The sequence below is a fragment of the Tupaia chinensis genome, unplaced genomic scaffold (genome assembly GCF_000334495.1).
Source record: "Tupaia chinensis unplaced genomic scaffold, TupChi_1.0 Scaffold139218_1, whole genome shotgun sequence".
NCBI lineage: Eukaryota > Metazoa > Chordata > Mammalia > Scandentia > Tupaiidae > Tupaia > Tupaia belangeri.
The window spans coordinates 547,235-561,190 of NW_006199107.1; the positions used below are offsets into that span (position 1 = coordinate 547,235).

Consider the following 13,956-nt stretch of genomic DNA (forward strand, 5'->3'; position numbering starts at 1 on the left):
ATATAATATTCAACTCCAGACTTGTCCCTATGATTAAGTAGGCCATTTTCTTAGTTTTTGAACTCTTATTTCTGTGTGTCTGTATTTGAATTTCCTGGTATAGCACTCCTTTGAGAACATCTTGGAGATCTGGTCTGGTGTAGGTAAATTCTTTTTAGGTTTTGTATATCTGAGAATGTTCTTGTCTTTTCTTCCCATATGAAGGATAATCTTGCTGGGTACAGTATTCTTGGTTGAAATTGCTCTTTCCTTAACATTTTAAATGTATTTTCCCATTCTTTCCTTGCTTGCATTGTTTCCGATGAGAGGTCTGCTGTTAGCCTGATGGGATATCCTTTGTAGGTAACTTGATGTTTCTCTCTTACCAATCTTAGTATCTTGTCTTTGTGGTTTTGGTCAATCTGGCTATAATGTGTCTTGGAGAAGATCTTCTTGGGTTGATTCTACTTGGGGTCCTTTGTATTTCTTGGAACTGGATCTTTGAATGCCTCTCTAGGTTTGGAAAGTTTTCTTCCAGGATTTTATGGAATAGATTATCAATGCCCTTATGAGTCTCTTCACCTTCTGGGATACCAGTTATCTGGATGTTTGGTTGTTTAATGGTATTTAGTATTTCTTGTTCATTATTCTCATTCTTTGGGGCAATTTTCTCCGTCTTCATGGTGAATTTTTCTAGGCCAGTGATTCTATTTTCTAAATCTGAGATTTGATTTTCTATATGATCTAGTCTGCTTTTAATACTTTTAAGGGAAGTTTTGACTTCCTATATTATAGCCTTCATCTCTAACACGTTCATTTGATTATTTTTTCTAGTGTGTATTTCCTTTTTTAGATCTCACTATAATTTTCTCACCTCTTAGAACTCTTTAGCTCCTTTCTCCTGCCTTTTCTGCAATTCATTGCCTCTCTTCTCTTCCATCTCTGTTAGCTTTGTCACTATGAATATTCTAAATTCTGTATCTGACATTCCCATGAGTTTCATTGTACTGTCTGAGGATGAAGAGAGTTGTTCTTTTCCCTTGGAGGAGAGGTATTTTCTTGCTCTCCCATATTTCTTGTGACCCTGCAGTGATTTCTAGTCATCTGATGGACGGTGTGTTTTTTCCTAATTCTTGAAGTTCAATCTGAGCATTGAGATGTGCAGGAGGAGGTGATCTGCAATCTCTTTTCTGTTCCATTTTTCACTCTTTGTGCATCAGATTCAGTGGAAATTGAGGAATATTCTGACCCTAATTGTATTCAGCTCTTTGGATCCTGTTCACTTGGACCTATCTAGACACTTAGTGCATAGAGGCTGAGTAGTCAAAGACTAAAGATAAAGAAAAAAGGGAAACAATTAGAGAAGAGGAAGGAAGAAGAAAAATAAAAAAGAAGAAAGAAAAAATATAACAAAAAAACTTTAGATTTTAATTTTAAAAAGCAAAAAATGAAAACCGCCCAGAGCCTGTGCCGTGCAAAAGTAGTATTTCAAAGCTAAAGTTAAATATCCATCTCAGGATGGGCTTGGGTTTGTGCTTTTCCTAAATGGGTTGGGGGAAGACACAAATTAGCGGAGTAAAGGAGGGGCTAGAGAGCCCAGAGAATACCTGACCTTAAATTTTTTTTTTTTAAATTAAAAATAAAAAATTGGGAGACAGAGAGACAGAGAGAAATGGAGAGAAGGAGAGAGAGGTAGCCCTACCCACTGGTAATGAATCTGGAGGGAGAAGTCTCGGCAGAAAAATCTTCATTTTTAGTCAATGAAAGTAATATTTCACAGCTCAAGTTCAGTATCCATCTCAGGACAAGCCTGAATTTGTGCTTTAAGTTGCTGGGTCCGGGACTCAAATTGTGGTTCAACTGTGTGGGAGTCCAGTGATGTAACCACTATGCCCATAAATTTTATATTTTGAAGCATGGGATACAAGGCTCTTCATGATGTAGCTGCTTCCTCCAACCCCATGGACTCTCTCCTCAGTCTCCCAGCCCAAACACATAACACTATTTCTGGTGAACTGTTTTGCCAGGTGGCCTCACTCCTCCGGAATGCTTGCATTTGCCACACGTGCTCTTGTTCTTTGACCTTTCAGCAGCGTTTGATACCATCATACACACCCTTCATGTTGAAACAAATTTCCTATGACTTCCATGCCATTATTCTTTCTGGACTTTCTTTTTATCTCTTTGGTATTTCCCTCGGTCTTTTTTTTTTTTTTTTTTTTTTTTCTGGCGACTCCTTTACTTGCCCTTTGTATGTCAGGTTTTCTTGGGGCTCAATTCTAGATTCTATTTTTTCACTTTATTTTTTTTTAAAGATTTTTTGCCATATTTTTGCATATATTTTCACTAGAGAGACAGAGAGACAAAGCAAGAAATCACTGCCCCCACCCCCAGCCTCCTAGAACAGATGGCCACACTGTAGTCCCCTCTCCTCCATTTTCCTCTTGGGGTTTTGGGCAAGCATGCACATGCGTCCAGCATGAACTTCAATTCAATGGGTCTAGGACTTGAACCATGGTTGGCCAAGTGGCACCTTAACTGCTGTGCCATCTCTTGCCCCCCTCAACAGGGTCTTGATGCTGTGATTCACCCCCAGGTCTCAGGGAGCTCCAGATCATGTACGTGTGTGCGCATCTGGCATACTCAGGGTGGTTGCCAGACGTGAACCCAGAACCTTCCCTTGTGGGTCAGCCTCACAGAACTTTGGGTTTTCCCGCTGTACCACCATCCGGTCCTCTTGTTTTTCCTCTTAAGCCTAAACTTAGCTATGTTCTATAGACCAGTAGTTTTATATTTATCAAAAGAGTAGGCAAAAATCAGTTACATATTTTTCACATAGCTATTTGGAGACCATAATACAGTAAGTATATAAGGGATCTTCTAAAAGTTTATGGAAAATACATATTATGAAAAAAAATCCCCACTATGGATAGATTTTCATAACTTTTTGCACCAACATCAACTCATATTCTAATTCCACTTTCCATAAAGTTTTTGAAATGCCCTCATATTTATTTACAGTTTAAGTGAATGAGAACTATCATACTAGAAGCACTAGTTTTGAGACAGTGGAAGGTAGTCACCCCCCGCCCCCTGTACTTTTCTCATTGAAATGAGTGGTATTCTCTGCATCACTCTGTTCTCTCATTCTGCCATTATATAAAATGATTAGATTTTAGCATCCCCAAAAATGTTGATGTTTGCAGTTCATCAGCTAGCATTTGACCTTACTCGTGCTTTACTAAATCAAATAAAACAACTTTATTTAGAAATTAGGGCAAGTTTTTATTTTTTCATTTAGAAGAACATTTTTCTTCTGAGAAATATTGGGCCATTGGAAAAGTCATGATGCATAGAAAAACAGAAAAATATGTCAAGACTTTTCAAATGTCCCAATAAATTAGAATTGGTAGATGAGATGTCATATATTTATGAGTCCAATTCCCTGTCAGGAAATCATTATTATTATTTTAATTCCCCCAGTGAGGCCTGGTCACAGTGCAATCCTTTTCCCTCTAGTTGTCCATCCCGTCAGGATCCTAGGTACCATGTGTGCATGCTCCGGTGTGTTTTTCAAGCCAACAAGGCCCATACTCAAACCCTGGCTGGCCACGTGGGATCCGGCTTTCTCTATGTAGCACCTAACTGCTGAACTACAGGACCAGTCCAGGAAATTATTTTGAATAAACTAAAGTCAGAAAAAATTTCAGAGGATATAATTATCGAGTTATCAAGATGTTACTTTAAATTCTTTAATGATGAAAGATGTGACAAGTGCTTATTGGAATTGTTCTTCCTGCATAGCTGGCTCTTCTTGCTGCTGCTGACATTCCATTTACAATACTCAAAAGATTTAATCTTTGGTTGTTGAAAAGACTTCTCTCAGGAGTCTAACTGGAATGCTACATCAGACCTAAAGAAGTTGTGTATGAAGAAGTAATAATGACATTGCCAGAATAGAAAGTACTAGTATGGAGAAAAAAATTCTCCCTTCGTGTAGTTAATTTTTAAAATTAAGTAAAAATAATATTGAATAGGCGTTTTACATTTATTGATCTTAAGCAAGGTACTTCGTTTGCGTTTCATTTCTAATCTACGTGGAGAACAGAAAAAATTGGGAACTGTCCCTTTAATAAGATGGTGTTTACCTTGCCTTTTCTAGTAGGAGTGGCTTAGGAACCTGTAGAGTGAGGTGTAACTTCCAATTCTGCATTCTGACATGCAAAAAGAGTGCTGATACTGTAACCAGGAAGTAACAAGTAATGTGCTTTCAACTCCATTAGATCTTGTCTTTTATAAGGAAAAGGTTTTCATAACAAAATGAGGAGATTGAAGAAGTGATTTTACACAGTTGGCATTAAATATTTGGAGCTCTGCCATGGATAAAGACTTTGCAACATACTTAGAATGCAAAGCTTTCTGGGCCAGAAATTGATCTTCTGACTTTTGAGCCTTCTCTGATTACTGCTTGGTTCATCTTATTTTGTTGAACTTCTGTGTAAGTGGAAACAGGGAGCCTCTCTTGTTCAAAGGTAGGTGGTCAGTTTTTAGTTTAAAATTTAGGCTGTTTTTAAAGGGTTCTCAGGCAGATTGGGTCTGCTGCTGGTTATCCAAAGAATTAGGAGTATCAGGCTGAACATGTATTTTAATGTTTGAATGTTCAGCATGGCTATAAATAATCATTTTTTTATGACAACTGGATAACTTTGAAGAAAAAGTCATTTTTAATTAATTAGCAAATTTGATGGTGAATTAAGTGAGTTCTATATTGTTTTTTATCAGCTTGCTTATATATATAATATATATATTTAATTAATAGATTAAACATTAGCTTGCTTAAAAATATAATATATATATTTAATTAATAGATTAAAAAGTAAAATGAAATTACTCTATTAACCTCTTGAGAATCTTTGACAAAATAGTTAAAACATTTTTAATGTAGTTATAAAATTGCATTTTTGTAGCTAGCATTTTACTTACAGTTTAATTTTCATTTATTTTACTATTCATCATTGGTTTATCTATTTGTTTTCGTCTGTCTTTAAGATAGTATGGTATCTATTATTTCAGAAAAGCTTTTGTAGAAGATTAGTATTACACAAGTCTATTGAAATGTTTGCTTCTCTTCTCTTTATGACCATCCTTTTAGGGATCTAACAGTATTTGAAAGATAATGTCTTTGGAAGAATGAGTTTAGCTAGTAGTATGAACTGCTAATGTGAAGAGAAGTTCACAAATCATTCTTCTGGAGTTGAAGTGGGAAAAGAAACGTGTGGTGATTCCATTAGGATCAACGACAGCGGTTACCTTTTTAACTTGCTCTGCCACTCATGATCTTTGTAATTTCTCTTGTGTGGACCCTGTACCTCAGAAGACTTTGTCCACCAAATAAGTGCTGTATATTAGATAATAAACATTAGAACATTACTATATGTTAGACAAATGTTATATCCAGTGACAGGCTTTTAGCCCACGACACCCACTTTAGGTTAATATAATTTAGCTCAAAACACAGAGGTTCGAATAGCCTTATTATAGGCAACTAATTCTGTATTTTTGACCTTTTGAAATACTGATGATAATATCTGAATTTGTATTAGTAGTGCTTATGCAATCCTAATAATCTGGCATGACACACTGGGAACGAATGGTCTACAGTGCAGAAATTTTTTTCTTGATCTCTTTGAGGTTCCCACTAGTGTAATTTATCAAACAAAGATGCCATCGCTATCAGACAGAGGAAAGAAAGAAAAAAAAAAAAACAAAAAAGGAAGCGGTGTTTGTTATAGGAAATATTAGAGAGGAATTCTTGTTTTTGCCTCCGTTAAATCCACATTTATCTCTACTACTTCCCGGCTTAAAACTATTGTTCCAGTTAGGCTAACAACTGTTAACTGACTTCAAAACACACATAGTTTATGTTTGCGTATTTATTCTGTATTTTTATGTTGGCTTCCCTTTTCCCAGCTTTTTTCGTTTCTCTATTCCCCCATTCTTATCCTTCTTCAGCTCAGTTGAAAACGCTTCTCAGTTGTGAAGCCTCATCCAGTCTCCTGCACCCATAGCAATATTTCCTTTTTCACACTCTCGTATCATGTTGATTTTACCAGTATTTTAATGCATAATCGTAATTAAATCTTGTCCTATTTAATTTTACCTATGAACAGCCCATGTCTCTTCCACTATTTTGTAGTTGTTTTGAGAGCCACGAGCTGAGCTTCCGTATCATTTTTATCCCTCTTAGCTTCTAGTGCAGCAATACACATTGGTAGGTACAAATAAATATCTTGTAATGAATGAGAGAGAGAAAGGCTTGCCAATAATTGTTTCAGATGTTGTGCTGCCCCCCTCTTCCGTACTCTCATATAATTATAACGTTCTTAGAAGCCAGACCTTTGGTTATTATAATATGACGGTTTTCGTTTTGCTGTATTATGGTTTAGTTTGTTGTATTTGGTGATTTTAATATGCTACTCATGAAAAAAGAACAAGCTGGGCTTTATTAAAAGTAAATCAAAGCAAATATTCTGAAGTCTAGCCTCTTGTATTTTATATTTTAAGATAATTTAAAATCTACTGGTATATAAGGGTAAACAACAACAGCAACAACCCAGACAGGCCTGCCTCTGTGGCACAGTCAGCATCATGCTGGACAGCAGAGCTGGAAGCCACATACCGACTGTAATTCGAGTTCCCAGCCTGCTGGCTGAAAACACAGCAGGCACCTGTGCCTGTCTGTGTTCAGGGTCCTGACAGATTGGAGGACTGAGGGAGGGGAGTGCAGCATGACCAAGCCCTGTGTGTGCGTGTGTGTGTGTGTGGGGGGGGGCATAGTGCCTCTTTCTGTGCCATGTGAACACATGCACTCTACTACAAATAAAAATAAGTTAAAAAAAAGAGTTCAGGGACCAGCAGTTGGTGTAATGTCTATGTCGCTGGACTTCCATGTAGTCAACTGCGATTCGAGTCCCAAACTTGGTGGCTTAAACTCATGCTGGGTGGAAAAATGGAGGAGAAGGGATTGCTGTGTGGCCATCCCCCCAGGGGGTGATTTCTCGCTTTCCATCTCTCTGTCTGTCTTGAGAACACATGTGCCTTATAGCAAGGATCTCTCCAGGAAAAAAAAAAAAAAAAGAGTTCAAATATCGGGTTGTCATAAAAGTCATGACGCATTTTTGCATAGAAAAACACAGAAAAAATACATCATGATTTTTCCATTAACCCAATAGGCACATTACAGATTAAGAGGATGGGTTCTGAGCTAACCTTGAGGACTCTGAATGGTGTTAACAGAGGTCTGGTAGACTGTTTAGATTATAGAATTTAGCCTGCAATTAGTCTTTCAGTAATTACCAGAAATTAAAAATATAATCTTTTAAACATTCAAACATCTCATTTACAGTAGTTATTATAATATGTACTTAAAAATAATCATCTTAGGGACCAACACATGGCATAATGGTTATGTCACTGGACTCCCACATGGCTGACTGAGGTTTGAGTCCTGGACCTGGAGGATTGAAACTCATGCCAGGCGCGTGTGCGTGTTTCCAATATCCTGAGAGGAGAATGGAGGAAAAAGGACTGTGATGTCCCCAGGATGGGGGGCTAATTTCTCACTTTCTGCCTCCTCTCTCTCCAGCGAGTGCATGCACCCTATAGCAAAAAGAACCCCCCCCCAAAAAAAAAACCAAAACCAAAAAAAACTCTCTAAAAATAAAAGTCATTCTTTTATCTTTTCCTCTTATCAGCTCTGTCAGATAGGCTTCATTAACCCTTCTATATACAGAAAACAAAGCTGTACACAGGGCAGATAAGCAGCAGTGTCACACATCTGATAACTGCACGATTGGTCATTTTGACTTCAAACTATGTATTCTGAATCACATATTATATTATCTTTTACACTTTCTAATACTCAATGATTTTTCTGCCATTTTAGAGCCTGACTAGACAAGAATTTTGGCAACTGCTCCAACAGAACTATGGCACTGAGCTAGGCTTAAATGCTGAAGAGATGGAAAACTTGTCACTGTCGATGGAGGATAATGTGCAGCCAAGGTACAACAGGGCGACATGCGCTCTTACGATTTCCTAATCATTCATCAAAGCAGAATTATTTTGGATTCTATTCATTCTGAATTTCTGTTAATTCACCCTTGGGTACAGTCTGCCTCTTTGTTCTCTGTGCTGAAATGGAGTGAAAGGTAAGGACAGAGAATATTTTGCTAAATAGGTAAGCAAAAATATGGCCCTACAAGGAAATGTCAACTGTGTAGCTCAGGCAAATCTTTTAACCTTTGCAATCCTCAATTCACTTACCTCTGACATGAGGCAGTTAAACTAGAGGGTCTGCAAGGTCTCTGCCAACTTGAAACATTTCTAGTCTTTAAAGAGGGAAAAATGATAATATGTTTTAAAGAATTATTTATTTATTTATTTATCATTATTATTCTTTAATTTGACCAGAGAGAGAGAGAGAGACAGAGAAGGAAAGTGAGAAAGCAAGCCACCAGGTCTGGGTTTCGAACCGTGGTTGGCCATGTGGGAATCTAGCACCTTAACCACCCCACCACCATACCACCTGCCAGCCCTTGAAAAACATAGTATTTTTGGCTAGCTGCTTCATATGCTCTTAGACCAACTCTGTGATAGCTCCATCAAACCTGCTGTTTTCTTCTGGCAATTGAGTGCTTTCTAAGAAAACGTGTGGCGAGATCCTCATCCCTCTTCTAGTCCTTTTCCATTCTTCCAGCCTCTGAGAGAAGCATGTCTTCTTCACGTTTTTGCTTCCTCAGCTCTTGCATCTCTTTTCTATCCATTCTCAGCTTCCCTTCTCCCTCCTCCTTTCTTCTCTCTATTTTTTTCTGTACCTCACCTCCGTCCTTAAAATGCTGAAATACACTGAGCTGGTGGGCTAGTCCCAGGGAGCCATTTTTCTTGTTTGGCTCCCTCAGAGCCCTGCCTTTCTGTCTGGCTGGGAGTGACTGGGTGGCAAACCTAAATATTTTGGGGGCAAAGGAAAATAGGGTTGAAATACCTTTTTTCTGTAACTTCCTCCAGATAATATGACTTAAGTTGTCAGGTCAGGTTGCTACTTTTTTTTTTAGGAAAGAGTTTAAAGTCTAAACATATCCATAATTATATGAGAATAATAATTGCTTGATAACATTGAATAATAATTACATGGAAATAATAATTGGTTGTTAAGGAAATTAGATCAGCTGTACGCTTTTTATGTTTAGGGCTTTCCTTTCATTTTGTTCCATGAGAAAGGAGAAGCAGATCCCAGGATGTTTATTGTAGTCTCGGCCCTGTGATCATTTTTTTTTTTTTAAGAATTATTTATTTATTGGGAACCAGCAGTTAGTGTAATGGCTATGTCGCTGGACTCTCACGTAGTCGACTGTGGTTCGCGTCCCGAACCCGGGGACTTAAAACCCACGCTGGGTGCGTGTGCGTGCGTGCCCAAGATCCTGAGAGGAGAATGGAGGAGAAGGGATTGCAGCGTGACCATCACCCCCTGGGGGGTGATTTCTCGCTTTCTGTCTCTATGTCTCTCTCTGTCTGTCTGGCAAGCACACGTGCCCTATAGCGAAAACCTCTCAAAAAAAAAAAAAAAAGAATTATTTATTTATTTAATTCCATTTGTTATTATTAGCAATATTCTTTTAATTTGACCAGACAGACATAGAGAGAAAGGGAAAGCAAGAAAGCAAGTCGCTGGGTCTGGGGCTCAACCTGCAGTTGGTCAAGTGAGAATCCAGTGTTCCAACCACCATGCCACCTGCTGGCCCCAGACTCATGATCATTTGAAAACTTTTTTTTTTTTTTTCCTAGAAGACACATGCACTTGCTAGGGAGAGACCGAGAGACAAATCTCTTGTGGTAGGGATTTGTCATCTTAGCTGTGACCGAGTCAAAATAAAGGAACTCTAAAGCAACTTTCTTATACAAACTGGTATCTGACTCACACATCCACCCTGCACTGTTCAAAGCTTCGTGGTTGTCCACAACAGAAATTAAAGCAGGCAATGTTCACCCGATCAGTTGCTGTTGTGGCACTTGTTCTTTGCTTAATTTTTCTGGTTTCTGAAATGGTAGAACTCATGTGAGCATATCTTCTAGAAATAAAATCAACTTGTACATGATTAAAAAATGTATCTTTGTTATAAGCAGAGGCTTGGGGCTGGCAGGTGATGCTGGACTCCTGCATGACCAACTGCGGTTTGCATCCTGGGCCTTGTGGCTTGCTTTCTCACTTTCCCTCTCTCTGTCTTTCTCTGGTCCAATTAAAAAATAAAAATAATAAATAAAGTTTAATAAAATAATCCTTTATAAAAATAAGTAGAGGCTTATTTGTTTCATTATAATAATCCATTTGTCGAAATGGTTTATAATAGAACAGGACTCAGGAAATAAAATGATTTATTTGTGTGGAGATGACCTTATGTTTTTATAATGATTCGTTTCTTACAGAAGTCCAGGAAGAAGCAACTTGGATGACTCTGGAGAGAGAGATGAAAAATTATCCAAGTCAATCAGTTTTACCTGTGAATCAGTGAGCCAGATTTCAGAAACAGAGTCATTTGATGGAAATTCATCCAAAGGAGTTAGTATATGAAAAGTATACATAATATAGTTATCTGATAAGTATTAGTCATAATGTAAGACCAAATGAAAATGTACTATACAAAACGTTTGACCCTTAAGATGTCATGCAGCTACTTTATTTTAGGAGAAGCATTTTAAATCTGTAAGTCACAGAGGTTTTTGTAGGGGAAGAATAAGTCATTTTATTCAAAGCTGGATAAGGTGCAGAGCTATCAAGCAGTTCCCTGAGCATAAGTTTATAAGGGGGATAAATATCATTAAGAAAGTCAAAAATACTGGGGACCAGCAGGTGGCGTGGTGGTTAAGGTGCTGTTCACTCCCACATGGCCGACGACAGTTCTAGTCCTGAACCCGGTGGCTCACTTTCTCACTTTCTCTCTCTCTCTCATCAAATTAAAGTAAATGAATGAATAAATAAAATTAGATAAATAATTCTTTAAAAAAAGAAATACAGAAATAAATAAGAGAGAGAAATTTGTAGTTAGCAGGCTTTTCCTTAGGGTGATCGTGTGTGTGTGGTGGGAAGAATCTGTTTTGACGGTGGAGATGACTCCTGAGTGGCTGCGTGAGTAACAGTGGAGACTTCTCCAGCTGCCTACCAAAGTATGCAGGTCCAGTTAACTCCAGGGCTTTATATTTAGCTTGTTCATTAGTTCTTTTCTTCCTTCATTGTTTTCAAGAGTCATTGTAAGGACACACTTTTTTTTTTTTAAATTATGTATCATTATTTTCAGTACTCAGTGTCCCAGCTCCTTTGGGTTTCTGACATGACCAAGAGTCTTGATGACTTCCTCTTTATCTGGCTCAATGATATGACCTTAAGCTTCATTAACAAAAACAGATTTTGAACAAATGAAGAAAAAACATGTTCCTAGCATATTTTATGCATTTTCTGCCCCAGACTTAGAATCAGCCATTTTCCTAATGAGCTATAGATTTCCTTAATAAAGAATGGTATTTAGAAACCACATTCTGAGTGTTCAGGATTCCCCTACCACAGAGCCTTTATTCAGCTTTTTCAGGATGCAAGTTTGGGGCCAAAAATGAATTTCTTATTTTTGGGCAGGGCCTTATCTTCAGTTCCTACCTCTGCCATTTATAACCTTAAATAACTGTATGACCTTAAATAAGTTACTTACTTAACTATTCCCTTAGTTTTCTCAATTATAAAGTGAGAATAATAGTTCAGAGGGCTTTTAAAAATAAGAATAAAATGAGTTAATATATATGAAAGTATTTAGGACAGCCCCTAGTGCGCATTAAGTGTCCAGTAACCATAGCTGTTCTATCTGAAGGTGGGTCTGCACGTGTCCAGCAGCCATCCTTTTCTGCCCTCTTCCAGGGAGCTCCTTGCATCGCCCCTCAATGAGCGTTAGTAAAACATTGGAGGATATCTTGATGTGTAAGGACATCAAATTATCAACAGTTTGAGGCAACCATGGTGTATCTCCCTCAGCTTGGTTTTACGTTGTGGATTTCTTGCAAAATTTATTCATCTAGAGACCCCTCTTACTGCTAGTCCTAGGGAGATGGTCTGGGATGTTAATCCTTATTCTTACTGAGAAGATGAGCCCACTCAATTCGTGGGAGATAATGAGAAAGATGATTTCTTTCAGTCTCCTTGTTCTTTCACAAATGACTGACTTTAAGGACTGGGTTCTCAGAACCGCTAATCTCTGAGTACTTCCCATATCCCTGGCAAGTTTTCCTGGACCTGCTTGGGGAATAATTGGCATGTTGGCTTTTCCTTCTAGTTTGTTCCTAAGGGAAGTCACATTTTGTCTTCGTGAAAGAGTAGAATGCAGAAGAATCACAGCGTTTTAAGATTGACTATACACTCACTGATGTGTAATACAGATGCTTTCAGGTTATGAGATATAATCTAAACGTTTGATCCCTTTTTTCCTTTTACATTCAAGAGCAATATGGTGAGATTCTTACACAAATATCGTATGCCAGTCTACTTCATTTTCACTTTAATGAAGTTGTGAATAACAAAAATTCAGAAATAATCTTTTTCCAACATGAAAAAAATTTTTAAGAGACATTTTTGCTATAGGGTACATACACTTGCTGAGGAGATAGAGACTGAAAGCGAGAAATCATCCCCCGCCCCAAGAGGGATGACCCCTCTTCAATTCCCTCTCCTCTCGGGATTTTGGGTACGCACATACATGTACACGTGCCTGGTGTAAGTTTTAAGCCATCTGGTTTGGGACTCAAACTGTAGTCAGTTACATGGGAGTCCAGCCACGTAACCATTACGCCATCAGCTGGTCCCAAAAATGATTTTTAAAAGTTATACAAGTAATACTCTGTAAAAAATTAATGAAATATAGAAGAATATACAGAGAAATCAAAATTACTTATATCCCAACTGATGAAAAATAATGACTATTACTTCTCTTGTAAGTATTTATATATATTCATTATAGCATGAAACGTAATTAGTAACATAAGGAGAAAGGTAAGTATGGAGCAACAGAGAGACTTAGCACTTGTTAAAGAGGCCCTGGGTCAGGTAAGTAAGCATGTTGCTTTACAAGTATAGGATGCCCTAATATGAACGGATTTCCAAAAGCTTATGGAGAATGGAATGAAAGTGCAAGTTTATTTTTTGCAAAAAAGGTTTTAACCTTTTTTGTTAAGTCCACACATATTTTTAAAGAATTGTTTATTATCATTGTTTTTTAGTTTTGACCAGAGAGAGACAGACAGAAAGAGAGAGAGAGAGAGAGATCGGGGACTCAAAGCACAGTCAGCCATGTGGGAGTCTAATGCCTTTAACCACCAACCACCTGCCAGCCCCCACACATAGTTTTTTATAATATATATTTCCTATGAACTTTTTGTACACCTTCTGTAAATCAAGTCTTGGTTTTAGCAGTAACCTCTGCTTTCCAAGTCGATCCTCTGACTTAAGGTAGTATAACCCTTTAATAAATTGTGTCCTGGGTCCCTGTTGCTATTTTGCTTTCTGAGTGGCCAATGGAAACCTGTATCCTCCCTGGAGCTGCTTCTACTGTTCAGAGTTGCTCAAGGATCTCATGGGGCAGCAGTAGGAGGATTGTGTACATGCTTTTTATTCTCTTTCATCTTACCCATGGAAGGTATAAGCAAGTAATTTGTTGATAGATTAAACAGTTTTTTATACTATTATATGAGCTGTTCTACTTGAATACTAACATAGCAATAGCATTCATACCTTGTTGTCTGACATTAAGTTTATTGTAAAAATGACATATCTGTATTAAACCATTCCAAAGATTATGGATATTAATCTGTATTGTATGTATAAAGGGTCTTCAACATGTTCATAGAAAAATGCATATTATAAAAAATTGCATGATTTCTAAAATT

General features: G+C 37.7%; 1 protein-coding gene across 3 annotated transcripts in view; it reads left to right on the forward strand.

The window, feature by feature from the left end:
* Positions 1–13,956, forward strand: part of GRAMD1C (GRAM domain containing 1C) — a 116,399-nt gene that overhangs the window by 72,125 nt on the left and 30,318 nt on the right. Inside the window, exons 1-3 of one of the 3 annotated variants that reach the window (XM_027765653.1) lie at positions 4,205–4,238; positions 7,925–8,043; positions 10,462–10,594. In XM_027765653.1, the coding sequence (XP_027621454.1) occupies positions 8,000–8,043; positions 10,462–10,594 (177 nt within the window). In that variant the 5' untranslated portion in view covers positions 4,205–4,238; positions 7,925–7,999. Of the gene's footprint in view, positions 1–4,204; positions 4,512–7,924; positions 8,044–10,461; positions 10,595–13,956 lie in introns of those variants that run through there. The other 2 variants (XM_006161822.3, XM_006161821.3) reach the window with 2 other exon arrangements.